Source organism: Malus domestica, chromosome 14, assembly GCF_042453785.1.
Source record: "Malus domestica chromosome 14, GDT2T_hap1".
NCBI lineage: Eukaryota > Viridiplantae > Streptophyta > Magnoliopsida > Rosales > Rosaceae > Malus > Malus domestica.
The window spans coordinates 29934640-29962262 of record NC_091674.1 but is presented as its reverse complement, the minus strand read 5'-3'; the positions used below and the strand labels follow the sequence as shown (position 1 = coordinate 29962262).

Genomic DNA, 27623 nt, shown 5'->3' with positions numbered 1-27623 from the left:
ATCTATGAAAGGGCTCGAGAATTTCCGTACCAGTGCAAGAATAAGAGCTCTCTGCCGACAAAATTACAGATGTGCCCTCGATAAGATTCCATATATATATATATACAAGAAACAGATGTATACGAAATTTTCCCAGAAAAAAATCTTATCGTCTCCCTCCAAAACTACACGCAGAGTCTTCGTCTCCAGCCTCCCGTCGCTCCACCGCTTTCCGAGTTCCGACCAGCCAGACAATGACAGCGCACCGCCGTCAGCAGCTGCAGTAAGCTCACTATTTAATTCAATATTCACCAGAAATGGCCTTCACAACCGCGAAAATTTCCGAAATGCCACTCAGGAGCTCACTCCCACTCACCTCTCACTCGCCCTCCTCCCTCAGACTCCTGTTCTCGGCCCCAAAACCGTCATTTCGCATCGTCAAAACATTCTCCTCCACCGTCAGAACCACCGAGCACGGTGGAAGTGCGAACGCCAAACCCCCGCAGCACAAATCCAGACCCGCCTCCTCCGCTCCCTGGCTCAACAAGTGGCCCAATCGTAGCTCTCCCACCGAATTGCCCCGCCAGAAAGTGAACGATAAGGTCAGCGAGTCGCATGGGCGAGAGCAAGATGGCAAGGCGGATACGACTCGGTACTTCGACAAGGATAAAGGCCAGAGCGCGATTGAGAGAATCGTGCTTCGGTTGCGGAACTTGGGGTTGGGGTCGGACGATGAGGAGCAAGATGATGGTATTGGATTGGACGGTCAGGATCCAGTGCCGGCGGCAAGCGGAGAGGAGAAGCTCGGGGATTTGTTGCAGCGGGAGTGGGTCCGGCCGGATTATGTATTAGAGGAGGAGAAGAGCGGTGATGAGGTGGCATTGCCGTGGGAGAAAGAGGAGGAGGTGAGTGACAAGGAGGAGGTGAAGGGATTGAGGAAGAGGAGAGGGAAAGCACCGTCGTTGGCGGAATTGACGATTGAGGACGAGGAACTGAAGCGGCTGAGGAGAATGGGGATGGTGCTTAGGGAAAGGATTAGTGTGCCGAAGGCCGGGATCACGCAGGCGGTGCTAGAGAAGATTCACGATATGTGGCGGAAGACGGAGCTGGTGAGGCTCAAGTTCCATGAGGTGCTGGCATTGGATATGAAGACAGCCCACGAGATTGTTGAGGTTTGTGAAGTTCTCGAATTTTCGGATTTTGGTGTTATATGATCAATATTTCATTTGTATATAAGTGTGTTGAGTATAAATTATAACACTCGCTGAATGCAACTTAGAATTGTATGTGTATAGTTTAGAAATGAACATGTAGAAGCATTTTACTTTCGTAATGTAACTGACTGCTTGTAGTGATTGGTCAGCGTCGAATGGGAGGGTTAGTTTTGTGGCGGTCAGGAAGTGTTATGGTTGTGTACCGAGGGAGTAACTACAAAGGACCTTCTCAATCCCAAACTGTTGATGGGGAAAGGAGTGGTCTTTTTATCCCAGAGATATCGTCACCTGAAACATCGGAGATGAGAAGTGGCAATGAAGCAACTTCAGGTCCAGATAAGACTGAGCAAGCATTGAAAATCCCAGAGCGTGTTCATAACATGACGGAGGAGGAAGCTGAGTTTCACAGCCTCTTGGATGATTTAGGTCCTCGTTTTGTCGAGTGGTGGGGTACTGGAGTACTTCCTGTTGATGCTGATTTGCTTCCCAAAACAATCCCTGGTTACAAAACTCCTTTCAGGCTTCTCCCTACTGGGATGCGGTCGAGGCTGACTAATGCAGAGATTACTACTTTACGGAAGCTTGCCAAATCGCTTCCTTGTCATTTTGCCCTTGGTAGAAATCTTCTTCTATGTACCTTTCTTCAGTTTTCCGTGTCAGTATTTGACATAACACTTCATTATTAATTTCTTGATGAAGGGAGAAATAGAAACCATCAAGGGTTGGCATTGGCTATTATTAAACTTTGGGAGAAAAGCTCTGTTGCAAAGATTGCTGTCAAACGAGGTATCCAGAATACAAACAACAAGTTGATGGCTGAGGAGATAAAGGTCTGTCCTACATTGTCTCTTATCCTACATTACCATCAAACCTTGTGTTTTTTGTGTGACTGTTTACCTTTCGTTCATGTCCATTAGGGCACTTCTAGTTCTTCCTGCTAAAAATTTCTCAACCTTAGTCTGCATTATTATTATTTTTTAAAGGCCAAAACGAGAAACACCATCCTTCTAATTAAGGAACCTGGCTAAATCTGTTAATACTTGTTAATGAGTTTGCCGTTATGCGCCTCTGCCTTGCATTTTCTACCAAATCTAAGGTTGAAGAGGCACTCAGCATATTTGGTTTTCTCTTTTTATCAATTAGTTTTAAGGTTTGTTTTTGTAATTTTTTTCTGATTGTTACCTATGGAATAATACCAAAAGTGTACTGATTTAAAGCTCCTTCAATTTTGCAGAATTTAACAGGTGGTGTTTTACTGCTCAGAAACAAATATTACATTGTCATTTACCGTGGGAAGGATTTTGTCCCAACAAGTGTGGCTGCTGCTCTGTCTGAAAGACAGGAGCTGACGAAACAAGTCCAAGATGTTGAAGAGAAAGTGCGGATTAAAGCAATAGATGCGGCTTCTTCAGGTGCAGTGGAAGGACAGGCACTTGCAGGGACTTTGGCTGAGTTTTATGAGGCTCAAGCTCGTTGGGGAAGAGAAATATCTGCTGAAGAACGGGAAAAGATGATTGAAGAAGATTCAAGAGCTAAGAATGCTAAGCTTGTCAGACGAATTGAGCATAAACTAGGTGTTGTAAGTTTTTTCTATATCTTTCTATTAGTGGATGAGCCTGTGAGGGTCTTGTTCTCACTCCTTGTGAATACAGTAGTTTTGGAATTGACTCGACTTAATGAAAAAAATCCAGGTACTAGAGTGGTACCTTTTTGCAACATGTTTTTATCCAAAATATATCATTAACTTTCATTAGACATAACTTAGTTGCGGAAGAAAGGATATATGTAGATTCATATATACCTTAGTTTGAGATTCTGAATTCATTGACAGGCCCAAGCCAAAAAGCTAAGAGCAGAGAAACTGCTATCCAAGATAGAATCGTTAATGCTTCCTGCGGGTCCTGATTATGATCAGGAAACAATCACTGATGAGGAACGGGTTATGTTTCGTAGGGTTGGTTTGAGAATGAAAGCATACTTGCCTCTGGGTAAGTAATCTTCTAATTTTTGAGGTGAAGATAAAATATTTAGCTGAAACACTGATGGCCTTTATTACATATTGTACCAGGTATACGTGGTGTCTTTGATGGTGTCGTTGAAAACATGCATTTGCATTGGAAGCACAGAGAACTAGTGAAATTAATAAGCAAGCAAAAGACTCTTGCTTTTGTTGAAGATACAGCTAGGTTATTGGAATATGAGAGTGGTGGTATACTTGTGGCAATAGAAAGAGTTCCAAAGGGATATGCTCTCATTTACTATCGTGGAAAGAATTATCGGCGACCCATTACCTTGAGGCCGAGGAACCTTCTAACTAAGGCTAAAGCATTAAAACGCTCAGTGGCCATGCAACGCCATGAGGTTACTATTTTTTTTTCCCAATTTTTTGTTGAAATACATTTCCGCTGATATTTCTCTCTCGTTGATGTCCTTCACCTCACACTAGATCTCATATGTCCCATGCAGGCTCTCAGTCAGCACATATCTGAACTGGAGAAGAACATAGAACAAATGAAATCTCAAGTTGTAAGTTATATTTTCTCGTTTCAACACATATCTGAAGCACTGTTGATAAAATCATTGACCACTATATGTTTGTTCATCTTCATTGTTCACTGTGCGATCCAAGCGTATGCCCCCCTCCCACGCGGCCAACTTGGTTGTTGCTATTACAGTTATCGTTTCTCCAATAATATGCATGATACATTTTTGTGTTTTTTGTATGGGTGTTTGCTCATGCCTATGACCATAGCTTTGTTGATTGTGAACAGGGTATTTCTGAAGATGATGTTGATGATAGTTCCTGGAGCTCGAGAGATCCCGAGCAGATTCATCGTGCCTCGGAATTAGTCCAAGTGAGATATACTGTTTCTCATTGCCATCTATTTACCATCAAGTGGTCCTGAATCCTGATCTCCAACCAGATTGTTTATATAGTTCTGTGGCCGGTTTAGAGGGCGAAACATGGGAGTTTAAATTCTCAGCATGCCTCTTCTAGACAGATTTTGGCTTTCCTTAACTATTTCCTTATCAAGCAATGAGAGTAAAATGTTTGGTTCTTATCTGCAGAGCGAGGACGAAGGTGAGGATGAAGATGAAGATTCATACGTGGATTCAGATGGCAATGGTGAAGATTCTGATTGGGAAAACGAAGAATAAAACCTTCGCGCATTTGAACATGATCAGTTTCGAGCATGAGCAAGAACTGTTGACGACGGCAAAACATGGGATGCTTGTAAGAATTAGTCTTGCAGTCCTACCTGGTGGCTTCTGTCTAAATATGTGAATGATTATCTGCGACTCGGAGCGTAAGATGGTTCCAATTACTTCAAAGACGACTGCGTTGGAAGCAAGGGAGTAAAACTCCTACATAGAAACAGAAAGGCTTTGAGCATATAGACAAAATTCTGATGTATTTCGTTGCTCGACGACGTTTTGTGTATACCACGAATGGATGTAGATTTAACATCTCAAGATTAGTTAAGCTGTAACGTTCTGAAACAAGAAAATCAAATTTTGAAAAGATACGACTACCACACGTCGTTTTTACAAGACTCTTGCATCAAGTAATAAAATTAAGTCGCATAAGTTTGGATCACTGAATGGTACAACGATATCTCGGAGCAAAAATTGAAGTTAAACGCGGTCCCTAATTCCGGCTGAAAATATTGAAAAATTCAGGAGTTTATTGGCGCAGTATCTGCTGTAGCTGTAGCACCTGATTCCTTTGTTCTGGAGGCAGGAGGTTAATTTGTTCCGGTGTGAGGCTCATGACCTGCTGAAGCAGTGCCTTCTCCATCTCAGGGGACAACTGCACAAATGCGCATAAGAGTCGAATGATGATTGATAGGAAAACTCAACCTATAAACAAAAGCTCCGGCTCAAGTCTAATATGAGAAGTAGCAGATATCTTACCGGTGCCGGGCGAGGAGGCTGGCCGCCAGGGCCCATTTGACCAGGACCTAACGGTGGCGGTCCTGAAAGTTGTGGCACTGTCGAACTCTCTGGTGGACCGGACATCCACGATCCTCTATCAACTTGCATGGAAGATCCAGCTTGATTGTTGAACTCTGAACCTAAATGCATGCCTCCACCCTGAAAGATAAAAGCATTAGGCAAGGTTAGATTTTTGCCCTCCACCGATCCTTCAAACATGGGATGACAAACTGACAATTAGTAAACCGTGTTCAACAAGATTAGAATACCCCTCAACGAGAACCCGACTAGAAGTGCACAAATGGAAAACCCTGACTCACAGCACAACCCAAACTGAAAATGGACTATCAATGAAAGCTCAAAACGGAAAAGTGGAGTAAACAGGGCATGCGTTTTTATTCTAGAAAACTACTGAAACATTACCTAGAATCAAAGCATACTTAACTAATAAACTAATGATTTACTACGCAGTTGCAAAAGAGAGAATAAAACAAAAAAAAAAACAAAAACGTATACCTGATACATAGATTGAGGTGGTGGTTGACTTGGAAGTGGTGGTTGTCCCTGTGGGAATGAAGGCCCAGCGCTAACAGGGGGTTTCGTACCTGACTGAGCAGATAAAAAATAAAAACAATTAGCCCAATCACATATATGCCATACATTTGATCATGACTGGTGAACTATAAACTTCAACTTACATGAAACATGGATTGTGAAAGATGTTGGGGAGGAGCATGTTGGTAACCCATGTTGGGCCCCATTTGCGGCGGATACTGGTGATGGAAGTTAGGCATTGAAGGTGGTCTTGGTTGTGGTGGCAATGGTGGTTGCAATGGCATATGAGAAGACACTCCAGATGTCTGTAATGACTGTTGCAACTGGCTGGAAACAGCAGGCATTTGGGTTTGATGAAGCGAAGGTGGCTGTGAAGAAGAATGAAGAGGATGTGCAGGCATATTTGGGAGTTGAGAGGACTGTGGAAGAGAAGTCTGGGTCATTTGAGGATTTAGATGTCCCTTAGGCTGCTGTGGGCTCAGCAGGGGACGTGAAGGCATAGGCTGAGACTGAACATTTATAGATGGAGCACCAGCTGATGAACCAGGCATTGCCGGTTGGTTTTGGTATTGCTTTCTCGGAGGAGCTTGGATCTGAGATGGCCCAGTTTGGTCCTGCAAACCAACTTGACCGGGCAATGAGGGAGCAGCCTGAGTGCTTGGCTGCTGAGTTTGTTGTGTCGACTGCTGAGAATTATGTGACGTCAGTGGCTGAATGCTGGGAATCTACAGACAACCTCAATTTAGCATATAACATAAGTGGACAAATATGAAAACACTTAAACGACAAGCTTTCTGGAAAAAGAAAAAACATACCACTTGCGGTGGCCGCACCATTCCAAGCATAATCTGTGCCTGTGAACAAATACAAAATGCAGAAACACAATCAGCAATCATATCAGTAGTTAAAGGTAAAATCGATAATTCCAGAGCAACAACCTACTTAACAGCGACCACGAATCAGTAATCGCGTAATACAAATGCCTAACAAATATATTCTCCAAACTCTTAAACAGCATGATACAAAAACATAAATCACAAATTAATTTAGCACTTAACAAAAGGAAAATCAAATTTTCTCATTTGGAACTAAATTTCTCATTTGGAACTAAATTAAGCAACTTCCTAACAAAGCCATTCGTACCATTTGAATTTTGAACCCTAATCACACAAAATTATCTCAAGAAATCAAGAAAAGAAGAAAAGCACCAAAATTGACACAAACCAAATCCTAACCACACAAAATCCTCTGAATCAAAACCAAATAAAAGCGGAAAATTCGAAATAAAGGAACCCTAAAACCCTAAAAAATTAGGAACCTGGAAAAGGGCTTTGGTGAGGGGCGGATTCTGAATGAGGATCTGCCTCGCCTGCTGCTGGTTCTGTTCTATCAAATTCTGCATTCAAAGAAACAAAGAAAACGAACGTCGACATTATTCGTAGGTCAATTTTGGGTGTTTGGAGGGACAGAAAATTTCGGAAGGAAAATTGGAGAAGAAATAGACAATTCGAAGGATGCAGGGGATACCTTCATTTGAGACATGATGTCGTAAAGCTGGTTCTTCGACATTCCGGCGATGTTCGCCGGTAGGCCGTCGCCTGAGAGTTGCTTTCCCGCCATTGTGCACTGAGACTGCGAGAGAGGACAGAGGAGAGAGACGGAGACTAGAAAGCGCGCTTCTCGGGTGTGCAGGTTATTTTCAACGGTTAAATGGGCCTGGGCCGCGTTTTTATTTTCATTTTTATAAAGTCGGCTCGATTTTTTCTATCAATAAAATCCTGGCCGTTGGAATTGTGATGATCTATGATTCTATCGGGGTAAGTCGTGGAATCATCGGATGAGTTAGGAGGAATAGGTGTAGAAGAAATTAAACAAAGAAAAACTAACGAATAATTAAAAAAAACTTTAGTTTTAATAAAAAATAACTAATAAATGTATAGTGAATAGTACCAGAGAAATGTAAAAATGTGATTTTTTATTAAGAGTGAACAGTACCAGATGTGCTTCGTTAACTCTCTATTAAAATAAGATGAACTATTCTCTCATAATTATTGAATTATTGAAAACAAAACTATTCTCTCATAATTGATTTTGTTACATTTTTTATTTGTTGGTTTCATATTTGTTATTAAACGTAGAGAAATCATGTATCATATTAATTTTAATGCTGAATACAACTCATTCCAAATAAGTTCATATATACAAATATTCCTTGAGAATGTTTTAGTCGATCTAAAGATAATTAAATTTTTTTAAATGTGGTTAGCTTGGTATCTCGTTCATACACAATTAACATAAATTCACTCCTCGTTAATTAAGACATTGTGTAGATCTGAATAGTTTATATTTCTCTTGAGATCTCTAAATAACTTTGCATTTATCTGCTAATTTGGTTCGAATTTTGTAATAATATTAAAAATCGTTCTTGTGAACGATGGCTGATGGACTTTCATTTTCTTAACCATCACCTTCATTGTGTAGATTACCGTAAGAAATTTGAGAGAGAAATGTGTTGAGATGTTTGACCATGAAAAAGATGTTTACATAATATAAGAGGGTACAAATTAAACATAGGGAGTTTTCCCTACCAGCATGCATTGATCATATCTGGACTAACATAAGTAACAGTACTAGAACTCTTCAACATAATTAACAGATCCATAAACTAGGGCAAGAACCCTATTATTTTTCGACATTAATCCAACATAGTTATAAATATATGGAGCATTATCGAACTTTACGTGTGTGCATGTGAGAAGTCTACTCTCCCTGTGGTACTGCATTTGTTTCATAACTAGCACTTCAGGATTAATACAGCTACGATGCTGAACTTTACAAGATGTCAGCTTATTCTTTGGATCAGGCCGTACACTTCACAGCTTCACCAAATGGAGTCCAAATTGAATGGTTGCTCCGAATGCTGCAGCGGCATCGATTCCATCATCTGATCATTAGTACTCGACGAAGAAGCTTGGAAATTTGAATTTATATGATCCATAGTAGTACTGGATCCAAAGTGATTATGAGACATTGACGGCATCATTCCTTGCTGCTGGATAGTATTATATGATGATGAGTAATCTAGAGTACTAGTGCCTGCTGTAGCTTGAACATGATTAGTAGCTCTTGGTTGATAATTACTACCATTATTATTAGTACTACTCCTAAGTTGTAATGCCCTAAGAAGCAACGAATTCACCGAAAGATTCGAGGGACTTAGCAAGCTTGACGGCAATGAAAGAGCGTTGGCGGCTGCCTCTCTTGCCGCTGTTGCTGCCCAAGTCATTTTCAAACTCATGTTGGTAACGTCGTCTATGTTGTTCTTGCTGTGATCAAGAATATTGCTGTAATAGCTTTGGGGTGAAGAAATGTTGTTGCTGAACCCGCTGGATGAATTTGCGTTAATATTGCTGTTTAGGTTTGGCAGCTCGATGTCTCCGAATTCGTTAACAATTGAGTTCGTATCGTCGCATGGAGACTCGTTGGTTGGCTGCTTCTGTGAGGATGTTGTTGCTTGTTGTGGCTTTTTCACTGCACTAATGTTTTTTTGGAAAACCCTACAAACCACCCATTCTTCCTGCATAAATTAAACGTAGCAAATTAAAGAATTATAAATAATAAAATCGAGTTATAAAGGCCAAGTGTTTAAGATTGTTTCTGAAATGGCTAAAAGCACTTTATGGCAGCCAAAAGTGCTAATGAATATGTTTTACAGAAAAAGTTTGGAGTGTTTATGTTTAATAGAAGACTTCTCTGAAAAACACCTTTTTTAGAAGAACCTCCAAGTGTTTTTCAGGCACTTCTAGCAAAAGTGTTATCAGTCGAAGAGGTTTTAAGATAACAGCCTCAAACGACCCAATAGTTGTGCTTCTGTAGAAATTTGTACCTTTGAGGATTTGAAGGGATGCTTGTTTTCTAGTCTGTATTCATGCATGACCCAGTTGCTTTTCTCACCCCTTGGAGCTCTCCCCTTGTAGAAAACTAGGGTTTTCTTCATCCCAACCAGCACACCTACACGACGTATTTCCTTGTCTTTCCCAGTTGTTTTCCAGTAGCCGGCTTCGGTGGCTCGGTTGGTTCGGAGTCCAGTTGGATATTTTCGGTCTCTCAGGTTGAAGAAGTACCATTCTTTCTCTCCCATCGAAGCCTTGCCTGCACCAACCGCATAATAATTTAGTTTGCTATAAGTTGCATATATCACTTAAATACGTTACCGTAAAAAATTATTCCTATCAAAAGTATGAATATTTAAGCTAAGAACGTACTGAAAACATAGTATTCAGGTATATCTTTTGGTAAATTAGTATAAGAAAAAATGCATATTGTGAAACAATTTTTAAAGGTCTACTTGCCTTTTTTTAATAAAAAGATCTACTGTAAATCTAAGAAAAGTCCACTATATGAAAAAATGTCGTGGGAACTGTGTATTTGGTGTGGTTGGCAAACAGATCAGAGAGGAAGGAAGAGATTGGAACATTTCATTCCCATTTTGATCCAAGCAATAGTCTATATTGAAGTAACCCAAATTGTAGGGAGAGAGACTCGAACTTAGTGCACTTACTAAGCCTAGATCTGCTCCCCAAACTATCCTTTCTTCCTTTTTGGATTACATGTAGTTTTCAAGAAAGATTGCTTTACTTGCGTAAGTTCAAAAAAGGCAAATTCAAGAAATACAGATTGTGATCTCATCAAGATCGTTACTAAAAGCAAGGAATGAGAAATGAAATATCATAGAAAATTAGGTATAATCAGATGAATTTAGAGGAAGAGGCAAACATGTAAGGCAGATGTACAGAAGAATAGGGTTGAATATGATGCACATATAAATATATAATCTGACCACACATATACCTGGGAGGTCCCAAGGTTCACACTTATTAAGATCAACGACTGCTACTGCTTTCGACGTGAAACTAACATCGGAAACCTTGTGGGACAGATAGTGCGTTATCAGTTCTTCATCTGTAGGATGGAATCTGAACCCTGGAGGAAGACTCTCTTGCATTCTTGATTCGATATACAAACCAAGTGGATTTGATTTCGATGCGAAATTAAGAAAAGGCAAGCAGCTAGCAGAAACCCTAGTATGGATATCTGATGCTAGCCGGCTAGCTTAAAAGTAAAGCTCAAGGTGATCAGGTATTAATGGTGTGTACTTTGTGTTGTATAAACTCAATCTTCAAGAAGAAGCAGCCTACCCATTAGCCACATTGTTCTTTTTATATTTTGATAACTACAGCTAACACTTTGACAAAGATGGTAAATGGAAAGTACTACTTTTCTTATGAAATTAAATAATTGAATTTACCAAAACACCCCAGCTACTACTATACATGAACAAGTAATAGAGGGGTATGTATATTTTCTGGTAGTCGTCTCTGAGGCTTGAGATTATTACCAAGCTCCATACGGCTGTGGCATTGACTACGAATGATTCAATCATGGTGGATAAGAAAATTGTGTCGTTTTAAATAAAATTTGGTAGAAGATGAGTGGCAAGGCATGAGGTTTTGTCTTTGTTGTACCAGATTTCATGTATTTTGTTTTTAATTCCATGATCCATTCCAACAACCTTCACCCATTTCTACCCACCAAACCTTGGCTACGCTACTACTACGTACTATCAGTCCAATGGGAACATGGCAATCTATACAGTATTATCCCTTTTCATCCAATCATAAATTACCGACATTTGTCATCAATTGACATCTCAAACAAGTTGAGGAGAAAGTTCAACTCCTTAGAAGAACACATGTAAAATCCCTTAATTTCTTGACATGAATTCACATTCTCAACACACCCTTCATGTATGATATTATTTAAGTCTAAAATGTAGACAACACATATTAGAAGCAAATGAGCAGTATATCATAAATAAAGTTGATGTTCTACCATAAAATTGAAGAAAATTGAATAACAACTATAAAACCAATTGACAATCAAAGAAATAACTCAACTCTTTGTAAACACGTATATAATTCCTTAATTTCTGTATCAGATTAACACTCTAAACAACATCATCTCTCTTCTGATTGTGAAAGTCCTTGCAACTCGTTGATTACTATAATATATGAAGTTTAATTAGTTTATTTATTATCTTAAATAATACCAAATATAGCCTATATACAGATACATCATGGGTAGATTGCTTGATATGCTGCAAATTTTAATTAATTAGATTGCATGTTTGGAAGTTTGCATGATATGATAGTTTATTTATGGCAAAGAATATTGCCTAATTGACAGTTTAAAGATCTTTCAATGCATATATATATATATATATATATATATATATATAATGGTTGGCTGCAGGCTATAGGTGTGGCTTATGTTCTGTTTCTGATTTATTTAATTAATTATAATCAGTGTGCACAAAGTTTACCAAGAGTGGTTAAAATGGTGACCAACCCGCACGACCGTATCTAAAGAGTTTCTGTTGGATCTTTTTCTTCACTCACTCACTCACCTCCTTTTGTCTTCGAAGCTTTACATAAAATTCAATCCTAACTCCAGCTTTTGATGTAGTACTACATCCATCTTTCCTGCATGCTAGGGTTTCTAGAAGACTAGAAACATCTCTCTCTCGGGTGCTCAGTATTATATTTTTGGGTTGAAATTTACACTATGATCACTGTATCATTACCTTTTGCATAAGTGTAAATTTTGGGACAGTCTCATACATCCGTTAGTCAAACTGTTAAGTCTGCCGTTAACTGTGACGTGGCGCCCATGTGGCCAATGACTGGGCGCCACATGTCATCCACGTGGAAATTTATAAAATAATATATATTATAAAATTTAAAAATAAAAAAAAACCGAATCTGGGCAGATTCGGGAGAAGAAGAGGAAGAAGAAGAAGGAAGAAGGAGGAAGAAGAAAAAAACCGAATTTGGGCAGATTCGGAAGAAGAAGAAGAAGAAGAAGGAGGAGAAAGGAGGAGGAAGAAAAAAAAAAAAAAAAAAAAACTGGGCAGATTCGAAGGAGAAGGAAGGAGGAAGAAGAAAAAAAAAAACTGGGCAGATTCGAAGAAGAAGAAGAAGAAGAAGGAAGAAGGAGGAAGAAGAAGGAAGAAGAAGAAAGAGGAAGAAAAAAAAACATTTAAAATTTTTTTTTTTTATTTATTTATTATTTTATAATATATATATATTTTTTTTTTTAAATTTTCACGTGGATGACACGTGGTGTCCAGTCATTGTCCACATGGGCGCCACGTCACTGTTAACGGCAGACTTAACAGTTTGACTAATGGATGTATGAGACAGTCCCAAAATTTACACTTTAGGTATGACTCTGGGACGAAAAAAAACTTGATGTACTAAATGTTGAAAACCACGAAACATAAGGGTAGTAAACAGTCTTTTGCCCTTAAATTTATTATATAACATATAAATAAATGTCTATTTATACTTAAACAAATACATAATTATATGAGGATACATAAATTGCAAAATAAAATGACACATAAGTTATAAAGTACTATAATATATTGAAAACATTGAGAACAAGCATATATATAATGAACGTTTATCTAAGTACCCAGCAAATATCTTATGATTTATTGAAAAAATAAAATGCAAAAAATTGAAAGTTATTTATTTTTTGTCTATGTGAGTCGAGACAAAAGTGGTCTAAGAGGGTGTCTAGGCAAGTTTAGGCCGACCAGGTGGGCGCCTAGGCAGATCTATAGGCTGACCAGGTGGACGCCTAGGCAGATCTAAATGTCATTTCTTATTTTTTAAACTTCTATGAATTAATCGTGGCAGTGGGCAACTGTCTAGGCGATATTTTTTAGACCACTGTATTTGGTTTGAAAATTTACTTTATGATGCCTTTTTAAATTAGAAGCTCGAAACTCCCTCCTATTTTATTAAAAAGACTTTTTATTAACAAAAGCGTTATTTTTTTTCTTTTCTTTTTTTGTGAAAAGAAGAAAGAAGACGTGATGGTGATCTTCCATTGGCACCTCCTCCCTGCCTGACGACACCACCAACTAGTCCATCCCCATTGCGTCCGACCACCTATCCACCAATACATCTCCTTTATCTCTCTCTTTCAATATCGAAACTCCCTCCATTTTTACTTATTACCAAAATTTATTGATGCTTAATTTGAACTGAATTGGATAACTCACTACATCCAAGCTACGTTGAAAGAAAGAAACAAGAAATGTTGTCCAGTTTAAAAGTAGAAGAATGATAAATCATAACAGTTTTACCCTCCATAGAATCATGCAATGGAGCTTTCCGTGAGTTATATGGGGAAATTCTGTTTGCACTCAAGAATTGTCTCTTGACATCCAATTTTCTTAAAAAAGAGTTCAAGACAGTTTTACCCTTCTACATGTAGGAGCCCCTCTATCTAATAACAATTTATTAACAAAAGTGTTAATAATTTTTTTATTTTTTGTAAAAAGAAAATAGAAGACGTGATGGTGATCTTCCATTGGCGCCTCCTCCCTACCTGATGACACCACCAGCTAGTCCATCCTACAGCATCCAACCACCTATCCACCAATACATCTTTATCTCTCTCTCAAAATTGATCCAATGGTGGTGGTGGTCCTAAAGGAGCCCTTATGTGCTTCATAGCTGAACAGTGAACACCATAGCCTTCTTAGCCACTGCTACTCACTCCAATCGCCCGACCTCCTCTTCTCAATCCTACTGCAAGGCCCTCTCTCTGGTTAGTCCATAGCCAAAACAACAGGCAATTACTCAAAATTAAAAAGGAAAAAACGTTCCTTGAAAACCTTGTGCATACAAGGTGTTCTCTAGCCTCTATCCCCCCCCCCCTCCAATGGCGGCTTGGCCGTCAAAAACTCTAATTTTCTTTTCTCTTTTTAATTTTGTATTTGTTTTTATCAATGTCAGGCTATACGGGTAAAGATACTCAAAGAAAATAAGTGTCTTTATGGTCAACGTAGTTCGGCCGTCTGAATACTAAACTAAGAAGTGCACCTGAGAGTAACCGATCATAAAACACCTCACTTTGTCAGGGCTAATGAAGTGATACCGACCTAGACTTAAATAGATAACCAACCAACTAGAAACAATATTGTTTGCTTGTCCAAACTGAAGATGCTTCTATATCGCTCAACTTTCAAGTTCCAGTGTTGTTTACTTATCCAAACTGAAGATGTCGCCGGTTGTCAATGCACTGATGTTTACTTATCGAAAGTGAAGTTGTGTTGATAAGAGGGTTAGGATAGTATTTTTCTCAAGGTTGTGAGAAGGGTTTCGTGTAGAGTGAGGGTTTTCAAGTAGAGCGTTTTGAGTTGTTTATTGAGTTGAAGAGATCTCTACATTGCAAATCCTCTCGTATTTATAGGAACAAATTTTCTTGATGCCTAAGTATGCCGAGTTGTAATATTATGATAATATTTCAATTCCTCAGCATATTCTCTGAATATGTTCAGAATAATTTTCCGCCAAAACTGTAGCACCAAGTCTCACCCTTTTCGATTAAAGCTCTGAACCTAAACTTATTATGCGACTGATTCATTCTTCATCCCACCAACCACAATCTTCAATCTTTAGAATATTCTGATCCGTATTAGAAAACATCTCAATCTCAACAACTCTAACTTACCCCGAGACTCGGCTACTCCATCAACAATGCATTTTACTTCTGGGCCGAGACTACCGAAACTCAATTCTGCCAAAATCATGATTTAGGCCCAAACACGTTCCTTGAAAACCCTTGTGCATTCAAGGTTCTCCCGAGTCTGCCTCTCCCCTCTCCAATGGCGGCTTGGCCGTTAAAAACAATTCATTTTTTTATTTATTAATTTTCAAATTAATAAATCTTTTTTAAAGGTTCTAGTATATTCTTAAATGCGTTTGGGTGTCCAAAGAAATTTAAAAATAATTAGGGGTACCCAAAGAAATTGTGTGTCTAGAGACAACTTTGGGTGTAAACAGAATTTTCTGAGTTACATTTAGGAATGTATTTACCATTAGGGAATCAAGAATTGGAGAAATTTTTCAATGTGGTTGGAACACAAACACATACGCCATATATATGTCACTTGAAAAAAAAAATCCCATGACCAAAAAAAAAAAAAAACACATCCCTCCATTTGTAGAACAACATATGACATATCACCCCGTATTTCCGTCCACATTAAAAACTCTTTAGGAATTGATGTTTTTGGGGCTTGTCAAACAAAGGTACGAAGTTGTAGTTAAAAGCTCAGTCCATTGTAGTCACTTAGTACTACGATCTAGTGGTATTCCTCTTACCTCGTAAGTGAGAGGTCTTAGGTTCGATTCTCGCCAAACGCAAACTTGAACCACATTATTGCTAGCCCATTGTGAGGCACTCACTCCCCAACCCCTTAGTGCGGATAATATCGTTTGTAAAAATAAAAAATAAAAGACTCGGTCCATTGTAAACTAATTAATTAATACAAATCATAGTTTAGTGCTTCATATTCTGGTGATTTGATTCGTGCCTGATCAAGTAATCAACCGCTGATTGGATCGACAAACATGTCTGCAGAAATCTTAGTGGCAAAGTTAAAGACAAGAAGAAACAACTAAGAAGATTTCCAAAAGAGAAGCTCCAATTGACACCACCTCTAATTTATAGCTTTATAAAAAGGTTCTTTATATATTATAGGAGGCAAAGAATACTAATACCTTCAAGCCTAACCTAATTATCTGACCAAAACCTTGTCCAGAAACTTATGTCATATCCTTTTTTTTCCCTGTAATTACCTAATTGAAATTATTTACTTTATTTCAACTTCTTTTTGTTTGGAAATAATATTATCCTAATACTTCTTTATAAAAAGTGGCATGCACACATGTCTACCAATGCGTGTGGCTTGGTTTTGGTCTCTTCCTTTTATTTTTGTTTCTAGTTATATTTGTTTATTTGGATATGGCATAGGCCCCTTTCTTGTAGAATAGGATCACGATTTGTTTCACACAATGTGAGCACATGCGAGAGAACTATTTTCATAGGATTGACCTTCTACTTCTACCTAATTAGGAATAGATTTTCATAAGCAATTTACTCAAAGAAAAAAAGAAGAAAAAGTTCGTGCAATCTCAACAATAGCTGTTGGTGTTAGTGAGAAATACTTACGAATCAAACTTTAGAGATTTTTTTTACTTCTATGATGTTAACAATAGTTGCAATAATAGTTGAGTTTAAGAATTTATTTTTTTTCAAATAGCGTTTTAAGTATTTTTTACTATAAAATAGACAATTTAAGCTACTTATTTATAATTATATCTAATTATTAATATGGAACATATATAAGGTAAAGTTGGCACTTGCAATATTGGAGGATACATGAGACATTTCTTTGGAAATCAAACGAACCATTTCGACCAACAAGGAAGAGATTTATGAAAGCAAACCAAAGCGAAGGCTTTAACTTTTTTCAAGTACTACTCCCATTTTGCCATTGTGCTTTGTGACAGAGAGAGACTACGAGAGAGGCTCCATAGAAACTCATTTTTTGGAGAAGAAAATGCCATGTTCAGCTGAGGAAGCACTTGTTAGGCTCTTCAACAACACTTCCTCCTCCTTCCTCCTCCTCCTCCTCTTCCTCTACGTCTCCTCCATTTTTCTTTTCAAACTCTTCTACTTTGTCGGCAGCAACCCTATTTTCCCAAGGTTTTAATTATATCCTTAAGTTTTAAGTTCTTAACTGCATGCTCGCTTTTGTGTTTTACTTCTTTAATTTACTTAAATCGTCACCCTTTTGTATGCATTTATTTGTTGGATTGCAGAAGCCAGAATGGTTGCGAAGACTACGTGTTTTCGGATGAAGAAGAGGAGGAGGAGGAAGAAGAAGAATTAGAAGAAGACGAAGAAGAAGAAGAAGACGAAGAAGAAGACGAAGAAAGGCAGTTTCATGTTCATAGTCACCAATACTGCAGAACCATAAATGATCATGATCTGGTGGCTGACATCATACGCGGCAACGAATCATTAAGGTTTTTGCCCAACCATAACCTTCAGCATCATCATCAAAAAAAAAATTCCGAAGACCAATTCATTAGCGCACGGGAGAGCTTAATAATTGAAGAACGCCAAGATGAATCTTTGCATGAGTCACCACAAGGCTCAGAATCTGAATATGAAGATCAAGGCGTGGAGGAAATCCCAGTGAAAGAAACAGTTTCAGTTCTCAATTCTGTCGCGAATGATCGAGTGTGGTCCACATCTCCGATAACTATAGAACTAGATAAAAGTGACAAAAATGGTGACGGTATGTCACATTATAGCAAGCACCAAAGTTTGTTACACTTAGCTAGCTAGTCACATGATGTACTTCTAATACTTGTACTATCTGCAGCCTGACATTGCTTATGTTATTTGATCATACAGATAATTGTGATGAACACAATACTGAAATCAATAGGGCAGATCAGACGCATTTATCCGGTGACGAAAGTTTTGTTGTTTACGGGCCATCACAATTGAAGAACAAGAAGTTCCAAGTTCAAGACAATAAAGAGGATGAAATTTTTGGTGACTCAACTGTTGGATCAACTTCTAAGAGCTCTTCTGAATGGAGAAGCTCAATTAACTGCAGGGATTCTGCCACTGAAGATCCTTTTTCTTCCTCGTCCCGGAGAAGCTGCCCCAAATGGGAGTCTTACACAGTCTTCCAAAAGTATGATGAGGAAATGATGTTCTTAGACAGAATTAGTGCCCAAAAGCTCCATGAAACAGGTAATTTTAAATTTAGTTTAATTTAGCTATATTTTCTTCCTTTTTGTAATGATTTGTTTTATTAATATCTTAAGCTGACATTACACATGCTATATTTTTATTTTAGAATCACTTAAGTCTATTCAAGTTTGTCCAAGATCAATTTCGGAAAGGATAGTTCATAGAATCTCTATGGCAACAAAAAGGCCGCCTGATGTACGTCACAACCCTTATCATGAGCTGGAGGCTGCTTACGTTGCACAAATTTGCTTAACATGGGAAGCACTTAATTGGAACTACAAGAATTTTGAGCAAAAAAGGGCATCACGACGTGAAATTGATCCCGGCGTTCCTGGCGAATTAGCACAGCAATTTCAGCAATTTCAAGTGCTTCTACGAAGATATGTAGAGAATGAGCCTTATGAGCAAGGCAGGAGGCCAGAGATTTATGCTAGGATGAGGCTTTTGGCACCAAAGTTACTTCAAGTGCCAGAATATAGAGGTACATCTGCAGAGGAATTGTACTTTAACTTCTTTTAATTCACTCTTTTTCTTTAACAATTTGATCAATGTTACATGATAGGATTTTTAAAGTTGTATCAAAGATATGAAAAATGTCTAGGGATCAAACAAAGTTAATTAACTAATGCATGACTTCTATGTCTTAAGTTTCAGAAGATGGTGAGCATGAAAAGGACGAAGGTTTTGGCTCAAAAATTTCATCAGCTGCATTTTTAATGATAATGGAAGACGGAATCCGAACGTTCATGGATTTTCTCAAGGCTGATAAGGAAAAACCCTGCCAGAAATTAGTATCCATGTTCAAAAGAAAACGAAAAGGTTCAGTTGATCCCACTCTTCTCCATCTGATGAAGAAAGTCAATCAAAAAGTAAGTTAGTGTGTGTGTGTATCACAATTCTTGATTATGTTATGTTATAATTATTTATTACTATACCAAATATAGTCTAGAATCGGAAGTCCATCCTTTATTAAAGAACTGACAGTCGATATGTTAATAGTAATATCGATAATACTAATACCAAATATAGTCCAAAATGTAAGTACTTTATTAAAAACTGATTGTCGATATGTTATTAATAATGTCAATATTACTGTTGTAAAAGTGTACCAACTTGTGATTGATACATTCTTAACAATATCAATGCCCGCCCGTTCTTTTAAGTTAATGTATAATAATTTCTGAATATATTCTTACTTCTCCCAATTTCATGAGCAGAAGAAGATGAAAATCAAAGATCTTCGACGTTCCCACAAATGCCTGAGAAAGCGAAGCTTGAAGGTGGAGGAAGAGATGGAGATACTGATGGGTCTAATTGACCTAAAATTGGTGTCTAGGGTTTTGAGAATGACCGACCTAAATGCAGAACAATTACATTGGTGCGAAGCAAAGATGAGCAAAGTGAGAGTTCTGGATGGGAAAAGATACCAAAGAGATTCGTCCCCACTTTTCTTCCCAGCACAATAACCCACGTACCACCATTGTGTTGCTTTCATGACTAGACATCGTGACATGAATGTGCATGCATGACTACACAAAGAATGAATGAATATCCTACCCACCCAGCAGCAGCAGGTACCCTTTTGTAAATACCACTCTAATATATAATATTATGTTATGGAGGTAGGGCCTATAACTACATATCAAAGTAATAAGCACATGAAGGTGACATGGACTTTGAAGATTTGGAATCCAGGAAAGAATGTTATGAGAGAGACAAGGAACATAAAGAGATAGAGACAAGAGGAACTTTAGCTTTAGCTTTTTTAAGAAAAAATTAGGGTTTATCTACAAGCAGGGACTTGAGCTGAATCAAAAGAAGAGAAGACTGAAGAGGAAGAATAGCATGAAGGCTGCTGCAAACACATGATGAAGATGAGGTGGAATAAAAAAGGTAGCACATGGTACACTCAAGGGATTAGGGTTATATCATATATTTGTGGTTAATTTAGGGTTTAGGACCCACTTAGTTGGGGGATGAAAAAAATAAATAAAGTCTAATAAATCAACAACATCTTTAAGATTTTTGTATCTGGAGGGTGGAGCTACATTGAGATTTCATGACTTTTTTTAAAGGTAATGTCCCATTGACTATTGTAGTTGGGCAAAGGAAATATATTCATTTTATACTCAGTTAATTACCATATAAAAATTTAAAATATAATCTCAAATGTGAATGTCATAGATATCATTTGCTGAAAATTTTGTAGTATAACATAGCTCGGAGTATATTTGAAAATCTCGTCACTACAACATCAAAACAAGAATGTGTTCCTTAATCCATTACAATTAGAACTGCTAAAGTTAGTCTTGTGCACATGATGTTAATTGTAACTGATACTTGATTATAATTCATACGCAACAATAATCTGATTTCAGCCGTATAAATTTGTGTCGTCAACCCTATCACTCTCCTTAATTTATCATATAAATTATAATCAATCACTTCCTTAATTTATCATATAAATTATAATCAATCATTGTTTTGTTTGCTAACTAACAGTATGATACATACTATAGGGTTTGGGAATTCCAATCTCTCTTTATATGGCTCGTATGACTTGCGCATATATTTCAGAAGATTGAAATAATAAAAATAACAACAAAAGCTTGAGAAACTACTTACCAAACTATTGGTTGCCAAGGTTGTCCCCGGCCACACCATCTGCCTCTCAGTCTTCTGAAACATCATCTCTCTCTGGAATTGGCGTTGCGCAGAAGATCGAGTTCAAAGGCAGAGAGACAGGTCTACCAGGCCCTTAATCTAGTTTAGTGGGCCGTGCTTAAGCCTACCCAAGACATTGTACAGGCCTATCAGGCCCTTAAATAATGATGAAAATACTAACCAAATTAAACTTCTTCTTTTTTAAGTACAAGAGATTTTCTACACTAATATTCATTAACAAAAGCGTGGAGAGTTTGAATCAAGGATGCAGTGAAAATGAAGATCCTGAAAAGAAAAAAAGGTGTATTACTAGAACAACATACATAGCACAGGGTAAATTGTTACATGAAAATACTAACCAAATTAAACATTTTTTTTAAATACAAGAGATTTTCTACACTAATATTCATTAACAGGAGCGTGGAGAGTTTGAATCGAGGATGCAGTGAAGATGATGATCCTTCAAAAAAAAGGTGTATTACTAGAACAACATACATAGCACATGGTACATTGTTACGTGATGCCCCGTCATGGAACAATTACATACGAACAAAAATTTACATATATCTTTATTTTACGAGTAATGCTAGTAAACCAAATTTGCAAACTATATGATGTGTCAGCAATAGAAAATAAACACGTTAATGAACACTTAAGTAATAATTCAATCGTTAATAACCGCATCATACGATTTATAAAATTTGATTTAAATAGTTAATCCCTCTAATATTGCTCTTATTTTATAACACACTATGTCACCTTAACAGTGTATTCGTTCCAAATAAATGTAACTCCTTCTCCTAACTTTATGAACATCCCCAAGGCAGTGGTATAAGGAAGAATTGAAAATAAAGGAAAGGGTGTGGAGCTGTGGTTCCCACTTCCATTCTGTGTGTTACAGACATGTCTGTCCTTTCCAGCTTGGATTGGAATCATTGACGTTCCTTTGGGGTGCGTTTGGTACGCAGACGGGACGGAACGAAGGTGTAATTTTTGAAAAAGACATGGGGTATATTTGTCTTAAAATGGTAAAACATTGTATTCCACAGACGTGGAACAAACCCGTTCTAGGGGGAGGTGGGACGCAAAAACACCCAAAATCTGTCCTGTGGAACAGCCCGTTCCACCCATTTTTGACGCACCAAATGCGAGACGGAACGCCTCGTCCCGTTCCGTCCTGTCCCGTCCCACGTACCAAACGCACCCTTGCAGTTAGCCATTTCTACAAGCCTTAACCCATCGGAATCTAATTAACTATCATCTGCCATGTTTTTTGACCCCCTCTTTTTTGTCGTCAAACTTTGATATGCTTCCTTAAACTTTGTCCAATAGTTTTCAAATTCGGGTTTGGCAAAGTAACATACTCAAAACCACGTTCGTGTAGTTTGTGGCAATTTCATGGCTCCACGAATTGCATTTTGCCTATTGGGTGTAGAACCACTTTAAGAAAAAAAATATGGTTACGACAATCTGATCATGTTATTTGTACGTTATGTTTTATGAAAAGTGGTGTGTTATCCACATATTCCTTTTTATTTCTCCCACATCTTTTGTTAATTTTATTCTTTTATCTTCTTCAATTCATCTGATGAAGGTCAAAAATTAAAATGATATGAGAGAATTAAAAAATAATGTGTAGATATCACATCCTTATAAAAATTTGAACATTCTATATATTTTGATCTCACATGTTCATATTCGATGTGAAAAATGACCTATTAAAACAACATTACTAAATCTTTTTCGACAAAAAGAAAAAGAAAAAACAGCTTTACTGAATTTCTCACTTATCTTAAAGACTCATTGCATCATCTAAAGAGTTGTTCAAACAGTGCAGATACTTTTATACTTTTTTGGTTGATTATCCATTTCAACTTGTTCTAATCAAATAACAAGAAAATCTGCTGGACTTCAAATTTAAGAGTTAGATAAAGATTTGAGTCTCCTTAATCATAATCTATCAAGTTTATCAGAAAATTTATAAAAAAAAATAGTTGGATTGTGCACTGCACAGAGTCAATGGTCACTGGTCAATGGGAAATTGGCTATAAATAAATAAAATTTAGATATTTTCCTTAGTAGGCTTGTGCTAAAATAAGAATATTATTAATTATTTATAGTATTATACTATTATTACAGAAGAAAACGAGCTGGAGATCCCGACCACGTGGACCAAATCGGGCTCATCCATCACCAATCTCAACCTCATCCAACGGTCCACAATATAGATCATCATCTGTTTTCTCTCTCTCCGTCCCCTGTTTCTACGTATCATAAATACTCAGCCTCCCAACCCTTATCTCTCTCTCCCTCTCAGACGCCCAGAAAAAATCTCTGTTTTGCAGACCCGGTTTCTTCTTCCTCTCAAATCCTCCCGGAGGAGCCTCCTGTGGCTGCAGCTCAAGGTTCTTGTTTCCTCCCTTTTTTTTCCTGAGTTTTCTGCAACTTTTCCATCAGCAGATCTGCAACTTGTTAAAAAAATCATGAAGAAAAACTCATAATTTCCCATTTTTTCCTTCTGGGGTTGTTTAACAAAAATCATATTTTATATTTAAATCTTGATCCAAAAGTTTGTATTATTTTATTCTATTTTTTTGGGGTTGATTTTGATGAAATGAAATCTGGGTGGGCAGGCTTTATTGTTGGTGAGATCTCTCCAGCAGAAGAAGCAAAGATGATGAGCAGGTGCGGTTACGAGCAGAGCGCCATGGTAGGCTGCGAGGGGATGGATTCAGTTGTGTGCCCAAAACCACGTCGATTGAGCTTCCTTACTTCTTCCTTGAACGACAACATCAGACCCTTCAGATACTTCAAGTACGTACCTTTTTTTTTCTCACACTTTATCTGTTTTTCTTAAGGTTTTAATTCGTAGGTCGAGTCAAAGGTTGTTCTTTCTTGGGTGTTTGATTTTTGATTCTGCTGCTGCAACAGTCACAACCAATCGGAGATTGGAGATTCTGAAGCTGGGTCTGAGATTCTGGATATTATTCTCACCAAGGTTCCTCTCTTCCCCTTAAATTTGTTGACCTAATATTCATGGGATGTATTTTTGAGCTAATAATAAAAACAACAACAACAAAGTCTTTTTTCAGTAAGTGGGGTCGGTATATAAATCGTAGAACGTCATTACGCTCGTGTTTTAGTATTTTGAGCTAATATTCAGAAAAAATGATTTGTGCCCACTTTTTTTTTTTTAAGAAAAATAATAAAAAGGGCTACAAAATAAGAATAAAATAAAAGGATCATGATTGATTTTTTAATATAAAAATATAAATTTTTTTTTAAATTAAACATTACTGGAAGCTTTCGTTAAAGATTTTTTTTTTTTCGTGCATCCAGTCGAATGAAGTGACATAAATAAAAAAAATTAATGAAAATGATTTGAAAACTTTAAGTTTTTTTTAGTGTAAAAGTATAGTTTTTCGTTAAATTGAACAGTATTGAAATTTTTTGTTGTTAAAGTTTCCAAATAAATAAACCGTGGTATGTAGGTTGTGCAGAGAAAAAGAGCTTGTGGAAATCATTTCTTGTATTCATTTTATATTTCTTGTTTGGTGGTTCGAAATTTGTTTTTTTAATTGGCAGGAATTAGTTTATTTTTAATTCTGTTGTCATGTTTTAGCTGAATCTTCAACTTATGAAAAAATCCCAAGAACAAAAGCTAATTATTTCATCCTGTTTTGTGGTTAATTTATGAAAACAGGGGAATTGTGATGATAGATTCAGTACTAATCAATTGGCTTCATCGCCGCCGTTTTTCTGCGGGTCTCCGCCGAGCAGGGCATCAAATCCTGTAATCCAAGACGAGCATTTCGGCAACAGCAGCAATATGGCTCCGTTTTCGCCGACACAGCCCGTGTTGTCATCGCGCAACGGAGGCTGTGTCCGGATGAAATCCGGGGACAAGCCAGTCGCGGTGCGGATCGAAGGGTTTGATTGTCTTAGCAGGGACCGCAGGAACTGCAGCATCTCTGCTGTAGCTTGACACAGTAAGGGTATGGAACAGAGCCCTCTGTTTTGGAAGAAGCAGAGTTTTGTGAGAAAAGTAGAGGGCTTTGTGCTTTTGGGAAAATATCAAGAGGAGGAGGAAGAAGATGTTTTTTTGAGGGGTCTTTGAGATGGAGAGAATGTAATTTTTGTATATACAAGTCATGTGAGTTGATCTAATTTGCTTAATTTATGGTGAGTTTTTTTGTGTAAAACTCAAAAGATGTATATGTAAATTAAGGTCATGGGAGATGGTTCCATTTTGAGGGAATAAAAGGGAAGAGGAGAGAGAGAGAGAGAGGAAGGCTTAAAGTCTTTTAACTTTATCTCTCTATGTAATCTCCTACTAAGTAAGGAGTAAAGACTATGTTTGGATTCTCATAATTCTCCCTTTGTAATTGTATTTTGGAGGAAATGAGGATTGGATCTATTTGGAATTTGATGTGTTATTGCATGGTTTATGCATTGTAACTTTCTCGTATGGCAGTTTGTAATTGACTTGTAATATTTTTACAATTGAATCTTCAAACTTTCTTATCGAGAAGAATCTGGATGTCATTGTAGCACTGCAACAAGTCATTAACACATTGACAAGCGTTTTAACTTTCTCAAATGATATGTGGTGTGTTTGCAACACCGTCACATTTGCATCTTCAAAAACTTATTCTTGAAATGCAATTGCGTTGTTATTAGATGTCAAATAACTTTTTCACATAACAGCGAGCCGTAGCGAACATTTTCCATGAAAGGCACATGGTGTTTTAATACATGAGTCCTAAAGCTTCAAATTAAATTGATGGGTCAATGGTTGAGTAAAATAAGCAGCATTATTGATAAGTGGTGGTCTTTGTGGCCGCCTAAATCTAAATTAAATTGAGATCTTAATCAAATCAAATTTCCAAGTTGTTTTTGTGGAAAAGGGGAGGATTGGGAAGGTGGGTGGGAGGAAGATAGGAGGGCAAGTGTGGGGTAATGGGGTTTCTTTGGAAGCATCGCATAACATGTGGTGGGACTTTGGCCTCTTTGTTTGTTTGGTTGTTTGTTACTATTTGGCCTGCTGGCTTTGGCTGACTTGGTGTTGGCGTGGACGATTGCTATTAGGGATCTGCACTTTTGAATGGTTCAAGGGTGACTAGTCAAATCTCTGGTAGAGAAAGCTGACCTACGCACTTGTGGAGAAGAAATATTTGTGCAAAGGCGCCCTAATCACGGACATTAACTTACATAGCACACTTATGCGGTTGAAACTTCTCTTCTTAATTATAAGAGACTATAATTTGTAGTTGGGGTATGTTTCTTCTGGGAGAGATATACCCCAACTCAAGATTTCTGCCTCATTGTCTTTCCGACTTCTAGAAAGGGTGGATAACCGTAGCATGCTATCAATTGTCCCCCTTAAATAAAATAAAATAAAAAAGAAGATTTCCAACTCACTATATGTCATTTTTAGGGTACAATTTATGTATTCGTATACAATTATATGTTTTTTTAAATATAAGTAAACATTTTTTTATATGTTATATAATACATTTATTTAAAATTAGAAAAAATTGTCAAGACCCCTGCATAAGCCTCGCCTAGACGTATAGATGCTAGACTCTTGTCTGCTGCCCGATTAACGTCTAACGCCTTTTAAAACCTTGGCTATATATATGTTTGCATGAAATAAGGATCATGGAATACCGCGTGTGGAGCGACAGAAGGGACATCAACACTCGCGATAGCAGGGGATAAAACATTCCTTTTGCAACCTACCACATTCAAAGACCCATGCAAATCAAGCTCTTGTCAATGTTGAGGTAAAAACACATATCAGAATTAACGAGAGAAGTAATATTTTGATTTGTTATTGTTTTTTGTTTTAAATTTCACTCGTTATGCTTGGGAGGTATATTCAATTGAGATTTTGAGGGGTTTTAATAGATTTATATATCCATAAATTTTGATGGAGTTTATTTGATTTCTGGAGATTTTATATAAAATTTTGAGTGAATAGATATTTGAAAATGATTAAAATACATTACGAAAAAATCTCTCTAATAACCTGATTTTCCCAACTTTTTAATTTTTTTTTTTAAATCAATTTCAAATTGGATACATCTGCAATGTTATAAAGTCTTTTGAAATCCTGATTGAATACACTTGATTTTCAGATAATCACTTGAAATCCTGATCGAACACTCCTGAATTTGAGTGTATTAAGGTTAATTTTACACTTTTGAGTAATTTGAGTGTGGATATGGGGGGAAATTGTGGCTCCGAAGATTAATTTCTAAAAAATAAATATTGAATTCTGAAAATTGAATTACGGATCAATGTTGCAGGCTCCACACACCACCAAATGTGACGATCTTCAACTGAGTGGGCTTACACATCCCAATAGTCCGAATGCACATATTAGTATCAACGACTGTCAAACTGTTGAGGTCTCCAACCTTCATATTTTTATAATCAACTTTTAATGGTACTATAACCAAAGAAAATAGATAGACGGGAGATGGAAGAGAAAGAAACTAAATCTAAACATCTCTCATAAGTTCACTAATTACTTAATTATTTATTGACGGGTCTCTTTGTATGTGTTGTCCGGAAAGA

At 37.4% G+C, this 27623-nt stretch overlaps 5 protein-coding genes across 6 annotated transcripts; 3 read left to right on the top strand and 2 right to left on the bottom strand.

The window, feature by feature from the left end:
• Nucleotides 1-26: 26 nt before the first annotated feature.
• On the top strand, nt 27-4745 carry LOC103455501 (CRM-domain containing factor CFM3, chloroplastic/mitochondrial-like). The gene is made up of 9 exons (XM_029092331.2): nt 27-1151; nt 1343-1808; nt 1893-2023; nt 2428-2772; nt 3025-3181; nt 3262-3554; nt 3660-3719; nt 3965-4048; nt 4263-4745. Exons 1-9 carry the CDS (start codon nt 297-299, stop codon nt 4350-4352), a joined length of 2481 nt encoding a protein of 826 aa, XP_028948164.1. The 5' UTR covers nt 27-296; the 3' UTR covers nt 4353-4745.
• On the bottom strand, nt 4651-7395 carry LOC103455502 (cleavage stimulating factor 64). The gene is made up of 7 exons (XM_008395094.4): nt 7212-7395; nt 7003-7080; nt 6500-6538; nt 5828-6409; nt 5646-5738; nt 5109-5288; nt 4651-5004 (listed from the first exon to the last, which is right to left on the bottom strand). The coding sequence occupies exons 1-7, from the start codon at nt 7302-7304 to the stop codon at nt 4879-4881; spliced, it is 1191 nt and encodes a 396-aa protein (XP_008393316.2). The 5' UTR covers nt 7305-7395; the 3' UTR covers nt 4651-4878.
• Nucleotides 7396-8248: 853 nt separating this feature from the next.
• Nucleotides 8249-10833, bottom strand: LOC103455500 (protein CUP-SHAPED COTYLEDON 1-like). Its single transcript, XM_008395092.4, has 3 exons — nt 10536-10833; nt 9571-9836; nt 8249-9261 (listed from the first exon to the last, which is right to left on the bottom strand). Exons 1-3 carry the CDS (start codon nt 10687-10689, stop codon nt 8566-8568), a joined length of 1116 nt encoding a protein of 371 aa, XP_008393314.2. The 5' UTR covers nt 10690-10833; the 3' UTR covers nt 8249-8565.
• Nucleotides 10834-16976: 6143 nt separating this feature from the next.
• Nucleotides 16977-20407, top strand: LOC103455499 (uncharacterized). Of its 2 annotated transcripts, none has more exons than XM_008395090.4 (6): nt 16977-17312; nt 17429-17910; nt 18030-18377; nt 18484-18858; nt 19032-19246; nt 19595-20407. In XM_008395090.4, the coding sequence occupies exons 1-6, from the start codon at nt 17167-17169 to the stop codon at nt 19841-19843; spliced, it is 1815 nt and encodes a 604-aa protein (XP_008393312.2). In that variant the 5' UTR covers nt 16977-17166; the 3' UTR covers nt 19844-20407. The 2 variants fall into 2 exon arrangements, with proteins under 2 accessions (XP_008393312.2, XP_008393311.2); XM_008395089.4 differs by having other exon boundaries at nt 19026-19246.
• Nucleotides 20408-23129: 2722 nt separating this feature from the next.
• LOC103455597 (uncharacterized) lies at nt 23130-25465 on the top strand. Its single transcript, XM_008395177.4, has 4 exons — nt 23130-23446; nt 23675-23855; nt 23973-24039; nt 24745-25465. The coding sequence occupies exons 2-4, from the start codon at nt 23716-23718 to the stop codon at nt 25024-25026; spliced, it is 489 nt and encodes a 162-aa protein (XP_008393399.3). The 5' UTR covers nt 23130-23446; nt 23675-23715; the 3' UTR covers nt 25027-25465.
• Nucleotides 25466-27623: the final 2158 nt, after the last annotated feature.

What these genes read in the sequence shown, in the direction of transcription:
- LOC103455501 (XM_029092331.2), top strand. Translation starts at nt 297, where the DNA reads ATGGCCTTCACAACCGCGAAAATTTCCGAAATGCCACTCAGGAGCTCA. An exon ending in TGATGGCTGAGGAGATAAAG is followed by an intron (nt 2,024 to 2,427) that starts GTCTGTCCTACA and finishes TCAATTTTGCAG; the next exon opens with AATTTAACAGGTGGTGTTTT. An exon ending in AACAAATGAAATCTCAAGTT is followed by an intron (nt 3,720 to 3,964) that starts GTAAGTTATATT and finishes GATTGTGAACAG; the next exon opens with GGTATTTCTGAAGATGATGT.
- LOC103455502 (XM_008395094.4), bottom strand. Translation starts at nt 7,304, where the DNA reads ATGGCGGGAAAGCAACTCTCAGGCGACGGCCTACCGGCGAACATCGCC. An exon ending in TCACCAAAGCCCTTTTCCAG is followed by an intron (nt 6,539 to 7,002) that starts GTTCCTAATTTT and finishes ATTTGTTCACAG; the next exon opens with GCACAGATTATGCTTGGAAT. An exon ending in AGCCTCCTCGCCCGGCACCG is followed by an intron (nt 5,005 to 5,108) that starts GTAAGATATCTG and finishes GCATTTGTGCAG; the next exon opens with TTGTCCCCTGAGATGGAGAA.
- LOC103455500 (XM_008395092.4), bottom strand. Translation starts at nt 10,689, where the DNA reads ATGCAAGAGAGTCTTCCTCCAGGGTTCAGATTCCATCCTACAGATGAA. An exon ending in TGAACCTTGGGACCTCCCAG is followed by an intron (nt 9,837 to 10,535) that starts GTATATGTGTGG and finishes CGGTTGGTGCAG; the next exon opens with GCAAGGCTTCGATGGGAGAG. An exon ending in ATCCCTTCAAATCCTCAAAG is followed by an intron (nt 9,262 to 9,570) that starts GTACAAATTTCT and finishes TAATTTATGCAG; the next exon opens with GAAGAATGGGTGGTTTGTAG.
- LOC103455499 (XM_008395089.4), top strand. Translation starts at nt 17,167, where the DNA reads ATGCCATGTTCAGCTGAGGAAGCACTTGTTAGGCTCTTCAACAACACT. An exon ending in AGCAACCCTATTTTCCCAAG is followed by an intron (nt 17,313 to 17,428) that starts GTTTTAATTATA and finishes GTTGGATTGCAG; the next exon opens with AAGCCAGAATGGTTGCGAAG. An exon ending in CCAAAAGCTCCATGAAACAG is followed by an intron (nt 18,378 to 18,483) that starts GTAATTTTAAAT and finishes TTTTTATTTTAG; the next exon opens with AATCACTTAAGTCTATTCAA.
- LOC103455597 (XM_008395177.4), top strand. Translation starts at nt 23,716, where the DNA reads ATGATGAGCAGGTGCGGTTACGAGCAGAGCGCCATGGTAGGCTGCGAG. An exon ending in AGACCCTTCAGATACTTCAA is followed by an intron (nt 23,856 to 23,972) that starts GTACGTACCTTT and finishes CTGCTGCAACAG; the next exon opens with TCACAACCAATCGGAGATTG. An exon ending in TGGATATTATTCTCACCAAG is followed by an intron (nt 24,040 to 24,744) that starts GTTCCTCTCTTC and finishes TTATGAAAACAG; the next exon opens with GGGAATTGTGATGATAGATT.